Source organism: Centruroides vittatus, unplaced genomic scaffold (genome assembly GCF_030686945.1).
Source record: "Centruroides vittatus isolate TY-2023 unplaced genomic scaffold, ASM3068694v2 contig_345, whole genome shotgun sequence".
NCBI classification, from domain to species: domain Eukaryota; kingdom Metazoa; phylum Arthropoda; class Arachnida; order Scorpiones; family Buthidae; genus Centruroides; species Centruroides vittatus.
In genome coordinates this window covers 1,483,280-1,502,797 of record NW_027122170.1, presented here as the reverse complement: position 1 = coordinate 1,502,797, position 19,518 = coordinate 1,483,280, and the positions used below count along the sequence as shown (strand labels likewise).

General features: G+C 36.5%; 1 protein-coding gene across 1 annotated transcript in view; it reads left to right on the top strand.

Moving 5' to 3' along the window:
- Mdh2 (malate dehydrogenase 2) overlaps positions 1–19,518 on the top strand; it is a 50,597-nt gene that overhangs the window by 8,378 nt on the left and 22,701 nt on the right. Inside the window, exons 2-4 of the mRNA XM_067269029.1 lie at positions 287–481; positions 8,277–8,444; positions 11,737–11,862. Coding sequence (XP_067125130.1) covers positions 287–481; positions 8,277–8,444; positions 11,737–11,862 — 489 coding nt within the window. The remainder of the gene's footprint in view (positions 1–286; positions 482–8,276; positions 8,445–11,736; positions 11,863–19,518) is intronic.

Sequence of the window (19,518 nt, the reverse complement as noted above, 5' to 3'; positions counted from 1 at the left end):
CATGCATAAAAGAAGCTGGAATTTTTGTTATGATTCTAGAAGAAAATTGTGTATTTTTATTATAATTTTAATGTTACTTGTACTTTGATTTCTTATAAATGAAATGCTTAAGTGTTGTGTTCATATAATTGCTATAAATCTTTAATAAAATTTGATTTTATTTAATTTTAGAGAGAAGAATGTATTTATAATTTTAAAGAGAACATCTCTTCAAAGCAAATGTTAAATTTTTATTTAATTTATAATGTATGAAAGTAAATTTAAAATTTATTTTGCTGTATTTCAGAATAATTTCAAGGTGGCTGTGTTAGGTGCCAGTGGTGGAATTGGTCAGCCCCTGTCTCTGCTGTTAAAAGAGAGCCCCCTCGTTTCTCAGTTGGCACTCTACGATATTGCAAATACACCGGGCGTTGCAGCAGATTTGAGTCACATAAATTCTAAAGCTAAAGTTACCGGTCATCTCGGACCAGACCAGTTGCCAGTAAGTAGATTGTTTCACGAACCAGTTTTTATTCTAACAAGATTTGATGTGCAAGTTTTTGTACGAATGTATTTCCGTGCAATCTGGCTTGTATCTCGCAGATTACATAGCTAGATACTTCTACTATACCTTAACGAAATTTATTATGTATAGAACTGAATGTCAGAAAGTTCAAGCAAGGACTAGATAACCTTGATTACCCACTACTAAAATTTGCTGTTTTATTGTTTTAAATTTTATGTAAACATGACCAAGGCAATATAAATAAAGCACATACAAAGCTGCATGAATCAAAACCAAAAATATAAGATAAGTTTAAAAAAGCCCACCAGGTGGTGTTAGCTATCTATTCAATCAGAATATATGCTATATACTCAAAGGGCTTGTTTTAAAGAAGGAAATATATGCATTGGAAATTGATAAGTGACAAATTATAACTTTTGTTCTTTTTTGTCAACACCAATAAAATGAAATTAATTAATAAATGTTACAGAGCAAAATTAAGTCAATATTCTATGTGCCAGGTGGTACCTGCACAGCACAGGTATATATGCCAGGCACCTGCACCTATGGTGCCAGCTGCCTGGCATATATATTGGGTTGGAGAAAAGTAGTAGGCTTCCTTGTACATTCACTTGTATTATTCTAGAAAGTATATTTGCAAATTTGACTATCAAAAATGATCCAAAACTTTGTGTTTCATTTTCACTTGTATTATGTATTAGACAGTTTATATTAAATGTATAAGTTTATAATTGCACTTTATGACAATAAATTTCATGGTAAATTTTTGACAACCTTCTTTTCAATTTTTGGCAATTGCTTTATTAGTGGACTCTAGAAGTAAAAAAAAAGTTACTAAAATAAAATTTATGTAGAAGTTACCAAAACTGACTGAATCTTTTGAATATAATAATTGGCTTAGTCAGTTCAAAAACAACTGCCTAATCAATTATTTACAATCGTGCCAAACATTTAATTCTTTCACATTGTTTTGCGGGTCAAGACCCAACGGGTCGCGACTTGGCCGGCATTCGACATCACTAGTAGAAAATAATAAAAGTTAACTCACGCCAAAGTTGCATATATTTCTGATAATTAGCACTGAGTTCAGCGTTAACGTAGATTCTTCTTTTTATTGCAAGCACTTTCGACGAAAAATTACGATCGTCGTCTTCAGGCGAATATGGAAAGAACAAATTTGAAAGAGGCACGTGCCGAACGTTCCAAACCGAATAACGGAAGATTTTCGTTGGCGAATTTTTAAAAATATATTGTATTCTTTTAGCGTTCGGTAACTTCGCCGGTTCGAAGGAGATTTTAGATCGGCACGAATTGACGGTGCATGCGCTGAAAAGCTCACACGTTACGTGTGCGCTTGTCGGCGTGCTTGAGTGTTTATGCGCTTGTAAAGAGTGACCCAAATTTCGGGCAAGTCCAGGGTGGGGACGTTGCATGCCTCTGCTGTTATTGTGAGGATCGCTTCCCAGATGAATATTATTTTTCTATTGTTGGAGCTTTTTAGGAGCGCTGTTTCTGACCAAAGCGGAGTGTAACCTTGTTGTAGAACTTTTTTGGTCAGCTCTGTTGTTTGCCTTCCTTTATTTATATCATCCTGGTGTTCCGCGATACGGCAGGCGATCATTCTTGTTGTTGCCCCTATATATTTCTCTATTTCTCCTGTTGTTGGATTTTGTAGTGGCACCGCGTAGACCCCCGATTTTTCTAACGCGCTGATTTTGTCTCGGTCGTTGCATATGGTTCTGCGTAGGCTGGGTAGAGGGGTCAAGGGGAGCACGAAGCCGTACCGCCGGAATATACGGCTAATGAGTATGGACTGTGCTCCTAGATATGGTAATGTTGACGGTACTATTGCCATTTCTTTTTTGTTGTGTAGCGTGGTGAACGAGTGGATGGAATCGTTCACTCTACGCAGTACATGCGTAAATTTGGCGCCTGTGAACCCAGCGTGTAATACTGCCATTCGTATGATTTCCAATTCATCATTTATTAGGTCCTGCGATGAGGGAAGCAGTATCGCCCTTCTGATGAGAGCTGCTATGGCGGCATTGATATACCGCGATGGTTGGAAGGCGTCAGCTGGAGTGATGTGGGGAATCATGTCGGACTTGTGGTATACCGCAAACCGTGGTCCTTCCGGCGATTTCTGTATCTGCATATCCAGAAATGTTATTGTCTGGTTCCGCTCCTTTTCCCAAGTGAATTTGATGGTGGGATAAACGCTTGATAGTCGCTGCATAAATCGGATAAATTCTTCCTCTGAATTCCCCCATGCCACTAGGATGTCGTCAACATATCGTAGGTATAACAGGGGGTAGCAAATAGTGAGCGGTGCGTTGAAAGTTTTTTGCTCCACGTCCCTCATGACGAGCTCGGCCAAGACTGCAGAGAGAGGGGAGCCCATAGGGACACCCTGTTTCTGGAGATAGATTTTCTGGTTGAAGCGGAAATAATTGTTTTCAGTGACGAAGATCAACGCTTCGCGAATATCTAGTACCTGCTGAACTGTGAGACCTTTCTTAAGGAGCATAGTATTGGCTAGCATTACGGCTTCAAACGTGGGGACGGAAGGGTATAGCGATATCACGTCCATTTTGTAGAAGGTGCAGATGTTGATGTTTGCTCTTGTGATGTTGGCTTCGATGGTGGTCTTGGCTTCTATGGAGGAGGGAGTGACAAATGGTGACTCCGGGAGCAGCTCTCGTAGAAATTTTGCCAGGGCTTTTTCCAGGTGGTAAGTTGGATGCGACCTTTTGTTTACTAAAGGTCGTAACGGCCAGTTCTCTTTATGCGTTTTGGGCTGAAAGAACAGCCTAGGGCAGGCAACATTTGATGGAGGTTCAAGGTGACCAGATAAAGTCAATGCTAGTCCTGGCAGTGTTATAATTTTCCTTGCCTTTCGCAGTACAGTTGGCGTTGGATCTCTGTCCATCTCCACTGAGCATGAATGCAACAGAAAGTCATTCGCTCTAGAAGTAAAATCGTTCTCTCTGCATAAGACAAATTTTCTGTCCTTATCTGACATTAAGAGCCTGAGACTATTCGTGGCTAAGAATCGTGTTACTACCTGGTGGTTTCCACGGTTTTTTGGTGCACCTTGTGATCGCTTTGTTGTAGCAAGCTTCGTGAAGACCTCTAGTTCCATTTGCTGATGCATGGGTGTAGGTTGGCAGGACTTTATGGCCGCTAGGGCGGCCGGGACCAGCTGGTCAAAATCGGAGCTTGAGGGAGGGGGGATATATTTCGGACCTCGTTGCAACATGTTATGCACAATGTGGGCACATTGTGCATAACATGTTGCAACGAGGTCCGAAATATATCCCCCCTCCCTCAAGCTCCGATTTTGACCAGCTGGTCCCGGCCGCCCTAGCGGCCATAAAGTCCTGCCAACCTACACCCATGCATCAGCAAATGGAACTAGAGGTCTTCACGAAGCTTGCTACAACAAAGCGATCACAAGGTGCACCAAAAAACCGTGGAAACCACCAGGTAGTAACACGATTCTTAGCCACGAATAGTCTCAGGCTCTTAATGTCAGATAAGGACAGAAAATTTGTCTTATGCAGAGAGAACGATTTTACTTCTAGAGCGAATGACTTTCTGTTGCATTCATGCTCAGTGGAGATGGACAGAGATCCAACGCCAACTGTACTGCGAAAGGCAAGGAAAATTATAACACTGCCAGGACTAGCATTGACTTTATCTGGTCACCTTGAACCTCCATCAAATGTTGCCTGCCCTAGGCTGTTCTTTCAGCCCAAAACGCATAAAGAGAACTGGCCGTTACGACCTTTAGTAAACAAAAGGTCGCATCCAACTTACCACCTGGAAAAAGCCCTGGCAAAATTTCTACGAGAGCTGCTCCCGGAGTCACCATTTGTCACTCCCTCCTCCATAGAAGCCAAGACCACCATCGAAGCCAACATCACAAGAGCAAACATCAACATCTGCACCTTCTACAAAATGGACGTGATATCGCTATACCCTTCCGTCCCCACGTTTGAAGCCGTAATGCTAGCCAATACTATGCTCCTTAAGAAAGGTCTCACAGTTCAGCAGGTACTAGATATTCGCGAAGCGTTGATCTTCGTCACTGAAAACAATTATTTCCGCTTCAACCAGAAAATCTATCTCCAGAAACAGGGTGTCCCTATGGGCTCCCCTCTCTCTGCAGTCTTGGCCGAGCTCGTCATGAGGGACGTGGAGCAAAAAACTTTCAACGCACCGCTCACTATTTGCTACCCCCTGTTATACCTACGATATGTTGACGACATCCTAGTGGCATGGGGGAATTCAGAGGAAGAATTTATCCGATTTATGCAGCGACTATCAAGCGTTTATCCCACCATCAAATTCACTTGGGAAAAGGAGCGGAACCAGACAATAACATTTCTGGATATGCAGATACAGAAATCGCCGGAAGGACCACGGTTTGCGGTATACCACAAGTCCGACATGATTCCCCACATCACTCCAGCTGACGCCTTCCAACCATCGCGGTATATCAATGCCGCCATAGCAGCTCTCATCAGAAGGGCGATACTGCTTCCCTCATCGCAGGACCTAATAAATGATGAATTGGAAATCATACGAATGGCAGTATTACACGCTGGGTTCACAGGCGCCAAATTTACGCATGTACTGCGTAGAGTGAACGATTCCATCCACTCGTTCACCACGCTACACAACAAAAAAGAAATGGCAATAGTACCGTCAACATTACCATATCTAGGAGCACAGTCCATACTCATTAGCCGTATATTCCGGCGGTACGGCTTCGTGCTCCCCTTGACCCCTCTACCCAGCCTACGCAGAACCATATGCAACGACCGAGACAAAATCAGCGCATTAGAAAAATCGGGGGTCTACGCGGTGCCACTACAAAATCCAACAACAGGAGAAATAGAGAAATATATAGGGGCAACAACAAGAATGATCGCCTGCCGTATCGCGGAACACCAGGATGATATAAATAAAGGAAGGCAAACAACAGAGCTGACCAAAAAAGTTCTACAACAAGGTTACACTCCGCTTTGGTCAGAAACAGCGCTCCTAAAAAGCTCCAACAATAGAAAAATAATATTCATCTGGGAAGCGATCCTCACAATAACAGCAGAGGCATGCAACGTCCCCACCCTGGACTTGCCCGAAATTTGGGTCACTCTTTACAAGCGCATAAACACTCAAGCACGCCGACAAGCGCACACGTAACGTGTGAGCTTTTCAGCGCATGCACCGTCAATTCGTGCCGATCTAAAATCTCCTTCGAACCGGCGAAGTTACCGAACGCTAAAAGAATACAATATATTTTTAAAAATTCGCCAACGAAAATCTTCCGTTATTCGGTTTGGAACGTTCGGCACGTGCCTCTTTCAAATTTGTTCTTTCCATATTCGCCTGAAGACGACGATCGTAATTTTTCGTCGAAAGTGCTTGCAATAAAAAGAAGAATCTACGTTAACGCTGAACTCAGTGCTAATTATCAGAAAGACATCACTAGACGATCGACACACCAAATTTTAAACATTGCATTAACTCCAAACAGCGCGTACTATGGCTAGTTATTGAAATTAAAGGAAGCTTTAATTGGACTCAAATATAGAGCAAAAATATTTTCCTCCCCTTTTAAAGCTGGATAAAAAATATTGACTGGTATTTGGGTGAATATGGTACTCCTCTTTTCATAAAATTTGAAAAAATAGAATATTCCATAGTAATAGTAGTTGAAATTCTGTTTTTCTTTATGATCTGGATTTTCATTTAATTTTAAATTTAAACTTTTGTCAATGTAATACATGGCTCTTTCTTTTTCAAAACAAAAAATTTAGTAGCAAGGTTGAGGCCGAAGTTTTCGATGCAGAAACGCGTACGTCGGACGTTCGGCGCCGCTTTCCCGTAAGCCTAGAAGTTTGGCAAGGGCCTTTGGAATGTCAAGCAGGATTCCCCTGACTTTCCAAACGTCATTGTCAAACTTCTAGGCTTACGGGAAAGCAGCACCGAATGTCTGACGTACACGTTTTTGCATTGAAAACTTTGGCCTCAACCTCACTAGTATTTTTTGATTCTAGAAAAATAACATTTCTTTTGATCAAGCATTCTTTTTTTCATTAGATATAATTTAAGATTGGAATTTCATTCTTAATAAAGAAATTATTTTAGTATATTTAAGAATAAAGTTTATTGATACATACCTGATCAAATAAAAACAAAATACCTTTGTAATTCTTAAGATTTTCTTAATAAACTGTGCTTCAAAGTTATAATATTTATGGTCTCAAACAAGGACAAGTTTGGTAGCACAGAACTTAATAAGGAGATCTCCCAAAGAAAATAGTGCTTGAGATTTCCCCCTTGTTAATATGTAGTGAATTGACAGTGTGGATTCACAAAAAAGAATGAAATGTCAAAATGTTACTTTTATATTTAACATACTAGTAAGGATTTACTCATGCAAAAGTTTGGGAATAGTTATGCAAGATTTGCCACAATTCTTTAATCATGCATGAGTGAAACTGCATTACAGAAGTTTCATATTATGAAAGCATTGCTTGTATACATTAAATTTTGAATTTGAAATATCTTATTAATATACTTAATATTCACTTTATTGTTTAAAATACAATTTTCCTGTAAGTGATGATGATGGTACTTTGTTTGCATTTTCTGACCTCCCAGTAAATGCAGGAATCTTGCAAATATGATCCAATAAGATTATTTGAAAAGGTGAAAGTGTAGAGAATGCAAATTATTATTATTATTGGATTTTGAGAAAAAAATTGGATTAGCAATAACATGAATCTCTGTCCACTTAATACCTAAGACATCATTTAATTGCAATATAAACAAAGTTGCTACATTTGCATTTGTCATTTTTAAATTTATGTGGCACCCTATAAAGTTTATTTGAATTATTATTAAATTATATTAATTTCAATTTGATATATTGTCATTTTTTCTCAATCAACTTTTAAGAGTTGAAACTAAAGGAAAATTTATGCACACTGAAAAGTTTTTTAAAAATTTAAACATGCCTACTTTGGCATCAGATTCAAAAAGGTTTGCTACTCTCAGCCTATAGGTTTGTGTTATGTGTTACATGATGTCTCATTTAGTAAAAAATATGCATCTTCTTATTGATTTCAATAATAATTTTTTATTATCCATACGAGAAATGATCTACAGAAAAGTGAGAATATCCTTTTCTGCAACACAATGTTTTGTATTGCTAGTCGTCAATTGTATAGAGCAGGGATGGCAAATCTATGGAATGCTTGCCCAAAGTGGCACGTAAGGAGAAATAATCTGGCATGTAATGTATCATATGATTTTGATTTATTGTCTGTCTTTTTTCAGTTATCCTTTTAGTTTATCGTCTGATCAGCTTTTTTACATTAAACGAATGTGCTTTAATTAGAATAAGTTTCTTTAAGTATCGTTATTCGAAGTCTAAAACTTTGGCATGTGCGAATATCTTTAAAGCTAAGTATGCTTACTATATGGTACACTGGCTCAAAAAGGTTTGTCATCCCTGGTATAGAGGAACTCTTTGCTACTATTAAGATTCAAGTAATTGATATTTATTTGTTGCCAAAATAGAAAAGTTTGAGGTATTCCTCAAACTGGATGGTAAACTTTTCTAATTGACATCACAAAATAATACACAATTTATGTAACTATATAAGTTACACTAAAATAATGCACAAATTTATGTGTCTTTTGTATATAATTTTACTTATTTAATGAAATGATCATTGATGATTAAATTATTTTAAAGGAATGTCTTCAAAACTGTAATGTGGTCGTCATACCTGCAGGAGTTCCCAGAAAACCCGGAATGACTAGAGATGATCTGTTTAATACGAACGCTTCAATCGTTCGGGATCTGGCAGATGCCTGTGCCCGTACTTGCCCGAAAGCCATGATTTGCATAATTGCTAATCCCGTGAGTAGATTTTTTTTAATTAAATATTGTCAATTATTATATCTTTCAGGAGCAAAATATAATTAGTAACTAGTTCTAATTTCTTGTTTATGTAATAGCGTATTTTTTTAGCATAAGGCAACTAATTAAATTTGTTTGTCTATAGTGTTAAATTTTCTTCATCTGTTTGTGATTTTATCCTAAATATCACACTACCCATTAAATGTTTACAGCTAAATAGGTTGTATTCTGGGATAAACGTTACAAATTTTTATTCAATTTCTGCCTATTCAAATGTTTATGTATGTATAGAAAATTAGGAGCCGGATGATAGACCACATACCAAACAGCACTCAACGAATGAAGAACCCCAAAATCAAACAGCACTCAACGAATGAAGAACCCCAAAATCAAACAGCACTATGAGGTCTCCTTCGAGTCTGATCAGAACACAATAAAAAACAGCAAAGAACAATTAATTATTTACACAGATGGTTCCAAAAACAATACTGGAGTCTGTGCAGGAATAGTGGTCAAAAAATATAATGGCAAACACCAATATTTAGCAGCACTGCGTCTGGCAGACGAATGTTCAGTAATGCAAGCTGAGCTCTGGGCTATCTTCGGGGCACTCCTGTACGTCGAACAACATCAATTAAATGCCTGCAGAAAACTACTGATACTCACTGACAGCAGAGCTGCCCTCCACGTGCTCAAGAGCACGAAGTCAAAATCTTCTCTTGCAACAGAAATTATGAACCTCACCAATAAATTAGGACAAACTATAAGTATAACCTTCAATTGGATCCCAGGCCACAAAGGCTTTGAAGGCAACATGCTGGCGGACAAACTGGCAAAAAAAGGCAACTACCAACTCGACAATAACGTACTCAAAATACCCTACCAGTTTCCTCTACAACATTATAAATAATCAAATTGACGCCTTATGGCAAGACGACTGGGATAATGCCACAATGGGCAGGCTTTGCCACCAATACCTACCTTCGATCACTGCAAGGCACAAAAACAAATTCGTTCAGCCTTCCTTTACCCTCACGCAATGTCTTACAGGTCATGGGAGCTTTGGTGCCTATCTTTACCGCTTTAAAAAGAAAACCAATAACTTGTGTGAACTTGACACTGACTGCGAAGATACTGCAGAACATTTTCTTTTCGGATGCACTAAATACCAGGACTTAGGAGAGACTTTCCGGGGAACTTGCCTGTACGAAGGACTAAACTGGCCGCCCGGGAAGCACCAGCTTTTTAACAACAAAAAAACCTTTAGGGCCTTGACCCGATTCATAACCGAGACCAAGGCGCTCATACCTACTCTGAACTCTCCTGAGCAATAGGAATCTTAAGCAATGCAAATGCCCGTGGGGTTCCATGGAGCCCCATAGTTGCTCTTATTCTTCACATTTTCCTATTTTCCTTACTTCCTCTTCCATTTAACTTCTTCTCTTTTCTAATTTCTTCTTTCTGTTTCTTTAGGGCATAAGTCTGACATAAAGGTCAGACAGCTCTCTACCTCCTTTAAGTAATAATAAGTATGTCTACTATGAAAAATGTTTTTTCTTAAATTTTAAAATTAATTGTATACTTAATCAATTGTCACTCTGCCAAGATCATTGCATAAGGGAAAAAATTAGCCAAATATAATTAATAATTACGAAGCTAACTAAAATGATAAGTTTATTTGGCTTACATGTACTGGTCTAAATGGTGAGGATATGTACTGGAATAGTGAGCATGCCACCAATAAAAGATTATGTTGAAGTTCTTGGCCAACTGTAGGAAGCCATACAACACAAGCCAACTAATTTGCAGAAGAGACAAAACAGAGTTCTTTGATGCAGTGAGTGTCCTGCATGAATGTTGGTTGTTTTATTTGACAAATATTCAAACTAGAAGAATGTAATGATGCTTCTTTAATCTCCTTACTCTTCCATTACCTAAAATGTATGAGCAGTCAAAGTGTTTCGGATTCTGATCAGCAGCAGCAATGAAAGCTGCCACGATAAATTGTTTTTAAGTATGCATGCATCAAAAGTTTAGCTTAAATCAAATTCATTTTAAGTAAATAGACTTAATGTAATCCAACATTAAGAACGGAACTGAGTTGTCACCACATTGTAATGCAAGATTATTATAGTAGAAAAATATTTATTTGGTATCGATTTTTAAATCTGTAATGCTTCATAATATAGTTTTCATTGGAAATCAACATTAAAAATTTGACCTATAAAACAAAACATTTATGATTTTTAATAATTAATGCAATAATACCAACATTCAAGATTGCAAAATTGGATAACTTTTCATCCACAAGAGCTGAATTATCGGGCTAGAGTTGGCTATAATAAATAAATAATTAATAAGACAATTTGGCACCAGAGCTTGGCGTTAGGCGCCATCTCTTACTAAACTTAATAATTATAATTAAATTAAATAAATAATTTTAATAATTTGGAACTGGAGGAAAAGAAATCGGCCCGAAGCGGGACTCGAACCCGCAACTTCTGTTATCCGTGCAGACACAATACCAGTTACGCTACCCGGACCTTCAGTCCGATTGCCTCCTCCAGTATATATAAGCTAACATGACGACCATCGACGGTCATTACAATGCCGGCTGGGGACACATCAAGTGCCCACGTCCTCCCAAGGCACTCAACCGGCCATCGCAACCCTGGCAAGGCGTATAAATATAAATAAATAACGACTAACCCGTTACAAAGCTATACATCCACAAGAGCCGAATTATCGCACGATAATTCGGCTCTTGTGGATGTATAGCTTTGTAACGGGTTAGTCGTTATTTATTTATATTGGATAACTTTTACTGTTAGATTTTGCAATAAGCAATGGTGAGAAACAGTCTTTCTCACCATTGCTTATGCTTAAACAACCATGATGCTCTCTATTTTGTCCAATGATGAAGCACGTACATACATACATACATACATACATACATACATACATACATACATACATACATACATAGACTAGCATGTGTATTTTGTTAGAAATTGGTAATCTATAAGAACATCATTAAAAAAATTGGGTGCTAAAATATCTATACTTCATTAAGAATTGAATTGGTAAGGGTAATTATAACTAATGTAAAAAATCGAGTTTAGATTAATTATTATATAAGAATTATTTATAATAAATTTTCTAAAAAAAACAATAAATAACAAAAATTATCATAAACTTCTATTGATATGGAATGTTTCTTAAAAATTTCATGATTACTAGAATCATTTTTTAGTTTGTATCATTTAACTTAATAATTTTTTTCATTTTAAAGGTGAATTCCACTGTACCCATCACCACTGAAGTGTTCAAGAAACACAATGCTTACGATCCCAATAGAATATTTGGCGTCACAACTCTGGACGTAGTCAGAGCCAATGCTTTTGTAGCAGAAGCAAAAGTAAGTAAATTGTAATCTCAAATTAGGTAAATAACTATTTAAGAGAGAAGATTTTTGTAACCATCAATGCATCAAATTAAAATTTAGTCACTTCAGAATTTCAATGCCAACAAACGGCATCGGCACATAAAAAGTACAGGAAAAAAATGGTATTAACTGTTTTTGAAATGTAATTCATTGTAATGTTCTAGAATGACTATTTTTATTAAGACAATTATTTTTATTTATACTTCTACATTCTTAATTCAAAATAAGAGTTTTAAAATGCATTACACATCCAAATAATGGTCAAATGTGTTTTTCATTTTATATTATTAAAAATTATTTTAATAATAATAATAATAATAATAACTCTCCCATGGTCACCACCTGGTCGTGGTGGGAGAGCCCAGTAATTTTACTGATCCATAGGGCAATGCAGGCTGGAGCACAAGCTCCTGGTAGGGACACCCATGCCAGTAAGGTCTATGGGGAGAAATGGAGCTAAGAGTGACCACACACCCACATTCTGTGGAGATACGTATTATGGTAGTAACCAGATCCAAATGTGATACCGGCTCGGACGTCGCCCGGGTTAACAAGGTCCGCGTTCGTGAGTTAGGCAGAGGCTCACGTTCGAAAAATAGGCCACAGTCTCCCCTGGTTACCGGTGGCGAAAGCAGCACCGGCCCAAGCATGGCTACTGCAATGCCCTCAACAGATGTGAGGAACCAACCCAGCCTTGGTATTTCTGTGGCAATGCATCCACAGACCACAAAGGCTGGAAAACCACGCCAACGGATGAAATGGACAGTAGAAATGAACGAATTTATCATCCGTACTTACTACACAATCACAAAACTCGAAACAAACATGACAGCATACAGACAACAACTACACCATAAATTCACACAACAATATCCTCACCTCACTGTCACCGAACAAAGGGTTGTTGATCAAAACAGAACAATTATACACAACAACCTTATTCCACAAACAACACTTGAACTTATCAAACAACAGGTTGCTGATCAAATACATCAACAGACAGAAACATCTAACATTAATGAAGATCATGTAACCTGTCAGGATAATCCAGCAACAAGCATTGATAATAACACACATACAACAATTACCACTAATGATACTACAGACACTTCCTCGTCCATCACTGATAACATAGACATAGGTGAGAGCGTATTAACTAAATCTATATTTCAGGAAACACTCACTAAATATACAGGCACAGATCCCACACAACGACCACGAATACCAAAAATCAACACGTCAAAAGAAGTAGAAAAAACACTAAATTATGTAAACACTCACTTACTACCACACTACATTCATTCAATTTCTACACTCGCAGACATTCATACATTAGTTTATGCTGGGGCAGTCACAGTAGTGACACACCATGGACTGAAAGTACAGTCACAGACAAATACACAGAAAACACAATACTATCACAAGCCTGCCTAGCAGAGAAGAATAGAAATACAAATAAATGACATTAGACAGCAATTAGGCAGGCTGACACAATACACTAAAAGCAACATAACACCCAAATTAAGGAAACAGCTCAAAAACATTTTCAAGAAAATAAAAACACACACAAAACACGAACATCACAACACACACATTACAGAATACATTGATACACTAAAACAAAAACTTGCTGCCAAAGCACGTAGACTCAAACGATACAAAACATGTACACTACGAAAACAACAAAATAAATTATTTACAAACAATGAAAAACTCTTTTACAGACAAATTAATAACAAAGCAAACACTGATACACAGCACAGTGGCACACCAACAGAAGAAGAACTCACAACATATTGGTCTTCTCTTTGGTCCAGTGCTGTCATGCACAATGCTGATGCAGGCTGGATCGAGGAGGAGAACAGAAACTTGCACAACATACCAACTATGCCCTGTGCTGAAATAAACATACACGATTTCCAATACACTGTTAACAGAACACACAACTGGAAGACACCTGGTGTAGACAACATTCACAATTTCTGGTACAAAAAGTTTACATCACTGCACCAGGAACTAGCTAAACACCTAACACACATCATCATCAATCCACAAGACATGCCAAATTTTCTTACTCAGGGCATCACCTACATGAAACCTAAAAACAACAATACCACAGACCCCACACAATACAGACCAATTACATGTCTCCCTACACTGTACAAATTATTGACATCCTGTATTGCAAACAAAATATACAAACATGTTGAAGAACACGACATTCTAACAGAACAACAAAAAGGTTGCCGTAGAAATCACAAGGGATGCAAAGAACAGTTACTCATAGATTCAGTCATTCTACGGCAAGCACACAAACAACACAGAAACATACACATGGCTTATATAGACTACAGAAAAGCATTCGACAGTGTTCCACACAGTTGGCTGCTACATATTCTACATATGTACAAAATACATCCATCACTCATTGCATTCTTTCAAAACACTATGCAGCACTGGAGAACAACACTACATCTCAGGGTTAGTAACACTTCCATACAAACAAACCAAATTTTTATTAGGCGAGGAATTTTTCAAGGAGATTCCTTGAGTCCTCTCTGGTTCTGCTTAGCCCTGAACCCATTATCCAACATGTTAAACAACACGCAATATGGTTACAATATCAGACATGAAAAAACAACACAGTTTACACTGTCACATCTCATGTACATGGATGACATAAAACTTTATGCATCCACACAAAAACAACTTTATCAACTCCTACAAATCACACACTCATACACCAAGGACATACAAATGGAATTTGGCCTAGATAAATGCAAAACAGTTCACATAGAAAAAGGAATCCTGAAGAAAGAAGATTTTGCACTTGGAAATGGAGACGTTATTGAATCCATGGAAGAGGGCGAGTTCTACAAGTATTTAGGATTCCAACAGGCCAAACTAACAGAACATACACAAATAAAGCAAAGATTAATTAAAGAATACCAAAGTAGGTTAAATGCTATTCTCAGAACACAGTTAAATGCAAAACACACAGTTAAAGCAATAAACACATATGTCATCTCCAGTACTCACATATTCTTTTGGAGTTATACATTGGACTCACACAGATCTTGAGCAACTCCAAAGGAAAACAAGAACAACACTTACTAAGCATAAACATCATCATCCTAAATCCGCCACAGAAAGATTAACCCTTCCACGTAAAGATGGCGGACGTGGCCTGATTGACATAGTTAACCTTCACTACAAACAAATACAGTCACTGCGAGAGTTTTTCTATAAAAAACAAGAAACATCACAATTACATAAAGCAGTAACTCTAGCAGACTCGAATAACACACCATTAAACTTACACTCACATCATATGGACACAACACAACATATAAAAAGCATAGACACCATTAAGCAATCGTGGGCTCGAAAGGCACTCCATGGCAGGCATCCTTATGATCTGGCCCAGGATTTTGTTGACAAAACTGTGTCAAACAGCTGGCTAGCTCGGGGATGCCTCTTTGGGGAGACGGAAGGATTCATGATCGCCATACAGGATCAGGTCATAAATACTAAAAACTACAGAAAACACATACTCAAAGATGCAACACTCACAAATGACACATGCAGAAAATGTCACATCATGCCAGAAACTATACAACACATCACCTCTGGTTGCAAGCTCTTGGCACAGACAGATTATCTACACAGACATAATCAAGTAGCAAATATAATACACCAAGAGCTTGTAAAGAAACACAAATTAGTAGACATCCACGAGCCATACTACAAATACATTCCACAGACAGTATTGGAAAACAACACGCACAAAATGTACTACGACAGAGCCATAACACAGATAAAACAATTTACCACAACAGACCAGACATCACACTCATTGACAAACACAATAAAATCACATACATTATAGACATATCCATTCCAAACTCTCACAATGTACAAAACGCATGCACTGAAAAAATTAGCAAGTACACAGAACTCGCCCAGGAAATAAGGCATCTGTGGAGGATGGATAGGGTGCTTATTGTACCTGTTGTTCTCTCCTCTACAGGTGTCATACCACACACACTACACAAAAGCCTGGGCACATTACAATTGAATAGAAACACATACATCACACTACAGAAAGCCACTATATTGAATACATGTCATATTGTGAGAAAATTCCTGAATACAGACACACACACTGATACACTTCTTTAATTTCTGTTTTGGTTACTATGCGTTGACTTTGGTCCGGCATAGTACACAGCCACCGGTGTTAACGGAGTATATCTCACTTAACCCAACACATAATAATAACAACAACAACAACATACTTAATGAAAAAATTGTACAATCTTGTTATTATAGTTGGGCTCATTTGAAACAACTTTTTATAGAATTCATTAATTGATTTACTCTCGGATAGAGTGAAAATACCATGTTTTTTCCTAATCTCTGTACAGCCTCTGCATGAACATATTATATGGAAGATCAAAATTTGCTCTTGACATTTTTTGCATGTTTCGTTTCTGATCTTTATATAGTTCTGATCCATTAATATATAAAAACTGTTTAGTCGGAGCTGCATATAAAATTTTATCATCATAAACGGTAGGTGAAAATTAATATATTCATTTGAAGGAGGAAAGTTTAAGTTCTCCATATACCAGGGATGAAATTTTGAACTCTGTAATTTAACTATTTCTTGATGGATAGAATTGTTAAACAAATTTTCTATTAATGTACAGTTACCAAATAGTTAATCTTCTTCTGTGTTTCTGAAATAAAATGGGAGAAATTTCGTATTTAGCCAACAGTCAACTAAATTATTATTATTATTATTAATCTTTATTAGCGTATTATGGGAAATTCCCGTTACAAGGGGGGAAATCATAGAAAAGCGCAGCAATAATAAATAAGGTTGTACAATTCTGTATTATTTCTAAATTACAATTTATATCAGTTAACTCTATGATTCGCTTTCTATGTTTTTACTTACATTCTCAGACATTTTAATATATTTATTGAAAAAGTTATATAACCTAATTAACACTGTTGCACTTATTTGAAATAAGTTGATATAGAATTTCGTGGTTGATTTACTGTTAGACAGGGCAGTAATACCAAATTGATATCTGATCTCTGTACATTCCTTACATACACAAATTATATGATAAATCGAATTTTGTTCTTTACATAAGTTACACAAATTGTTCTTGATATTCAGATAATTCTGATTGACTATTACATAAAAACTATTCAATCGGAGTTGCATGTAAAATCTTTTCATCGCGAATGGAATGGGAAAATGCAAATAAACAGTCGAAGGAGGGAAATTAAGATTATCAATATACCAGGGATGAAATTTAGAGCTCTGTAGTTTATCCATTTCTTGATGGATTGAGTTGTTATACATGTTTTCTATTAGAATGGAGTACCCAAAATTCCAATCTGCTTCCGTATTATTAAATAGTGTAGGTGATATTCCATATTTTGCCAGCATTTGACAAAATTTATTATACCAATTATTTACGTAATTTTTCTTTGTCTCAGTTAGACTCTTAAGTTTTTTTAATATAATGTCTATCCAAATATTATGACTATTAGTCAATCTTTTATAGAATTTTAGTATTCTTAATACCAGATAAGACTCCAGTTGTAAGCGATTTGTATCATGTCGGATCGCATATCCGGGTACAGCTCTGTCTAAGCCATATATTTTCCTTATATATAATAATTGAATTTTTTCCAGTCGGGATATCCAGTCCATGCCCCATATCGGAAAGCCATAACATATTGAGTTTATGACTATTGTTGAAAATAGCTGCATTTGTTTCTGTATAGAGTTTATTCTTATTTTAGTTAATAAGTAAATAAGGTTATTAATTAATTTGTGTGCTTTGTTCCATACATATTGCGCATGAGCTTCAAAGGATAATGTTGAAGATAAGCTGATTCCCAGGTACGAAACCTCCTCGACTACTTTTAGTTTATCATTTAAAAGGTAAAAATTATGATCTTGTCTAGACAGTCTTCCACCCCTTCGGAATATCTGTACATACGTTTTGTTTGGATTGATTTTTAAACCTAGTTGTAAGAAATATTTCTGCATTAAATTAATTTTTCTCTGTAGACCCATTTTAGTGTTCGAAATTAACACAATGTCATCTGCATATTGAATTGAGTGAATTAACTGATTCTCTATCAAAATCCCATCCTCTTCTTTTTTAAATTGCCCATTAATGTCATAAATCATAAAATTGAATAAGTGAGGCGATAGTGGGTCACCCTGCAGAAGACCACCATAAATATCAAATGGTGGGTATACATTTTTTCCACATTTAATTGTAACAAAGTAATGACCAAATAAAAATTTTATAGCATTGATAAACAAAGTATCCACACCATGGTTTTTTAGTTTATCACATAGTGTTCCTATTGGCACCGAGTCAAAAGCCTTTTCTAGGTCCAAATAGACTGTATATAATTTGTGTCTTTTTCTGGATAAATGGATTTGAATGATTGATATTAATGTAAATAATGCTGTTTCTGTTCCAGTCTTTTTAGTAAAAGCAAATTGGGTGTCTGAAATCAGGGAATTTGCTTCCGTCCATTGAATAAATCTTGACGCCAAGATTGATGTAAAAATCTTCCTTAATGAAGAGAGAATTGCAATAGGTCTATAGTTGCTAGGATTTAAATCATCGCCTTTTTTAAATATCATTCGGAAATATGACGAGCTCCATGACTTAGGGTAAATACTATTTTGATACATATAATTAAAACTAAGTGCTAACAATTCAGCCGTTTCGAATGGTAATCTTTTTAAAAAACTATTTGGAATGGAATCAGGTCCCACAGCAGTGGTTTCTTTTAATTTTTTTATAATATTTACTATTTCTAGAGCCTGAATTGGCGAATTTAATACACCCTCATTTCTGTTCATTGTATCCTGTCCTGATTCTAGAGTATTATTCATATTATTTGCTTTCCTTTTTCCAAAAAATTCAAACCATTTTTCAAAGACAACAAACACTTGCTTTTCCTCATTTATTCTCGGTCGATATTTTTTAACTGTTGACCAGAAAAAATTATTGTTTTTCTCAGTAAGTAATTTTTGATTGATCATATTGAAATATTTCTTTTTCTTCGCCTTTATAAGATTATTATATCCTTTTTTTGAGTCTATATATTCCTTTAGTTGTTCTCTTAATCGATGTTTACGAAATAATACCAATGCATGTTCTTTTTTTCTCTTTGCTCTATAGCACTGCATATCAAACCATTCTTGCTTAAATTTGTATTTCTTCTTATTTAAGTTTTTAGTTTTATGACAATTCGGTTCTATAATATAGTCTTTAAAAATTTTTATTAAAGAATTATATATTTCTCCAATCTGTACTCTATGGATTAATTTGATTCTTTCTCCTATTTCACTTTCGTATTTTCTAATGTTAAATCTACATTTCATCTCTTGTAATTTCTCTTTTATATTTTTCCTTTCGCACAATAATAAGTTAGGCAGGTCTTCTCCTATAATTAATTGTAAAGGGAAGTGATCGGATAGATCGTTATCTAACACCTTAAATTCAGTACAGTGGTCCAATATAAATTCTGAACATATTATATAATCTATAACCGATGCTCCTCTTGGAGACAGAAAGG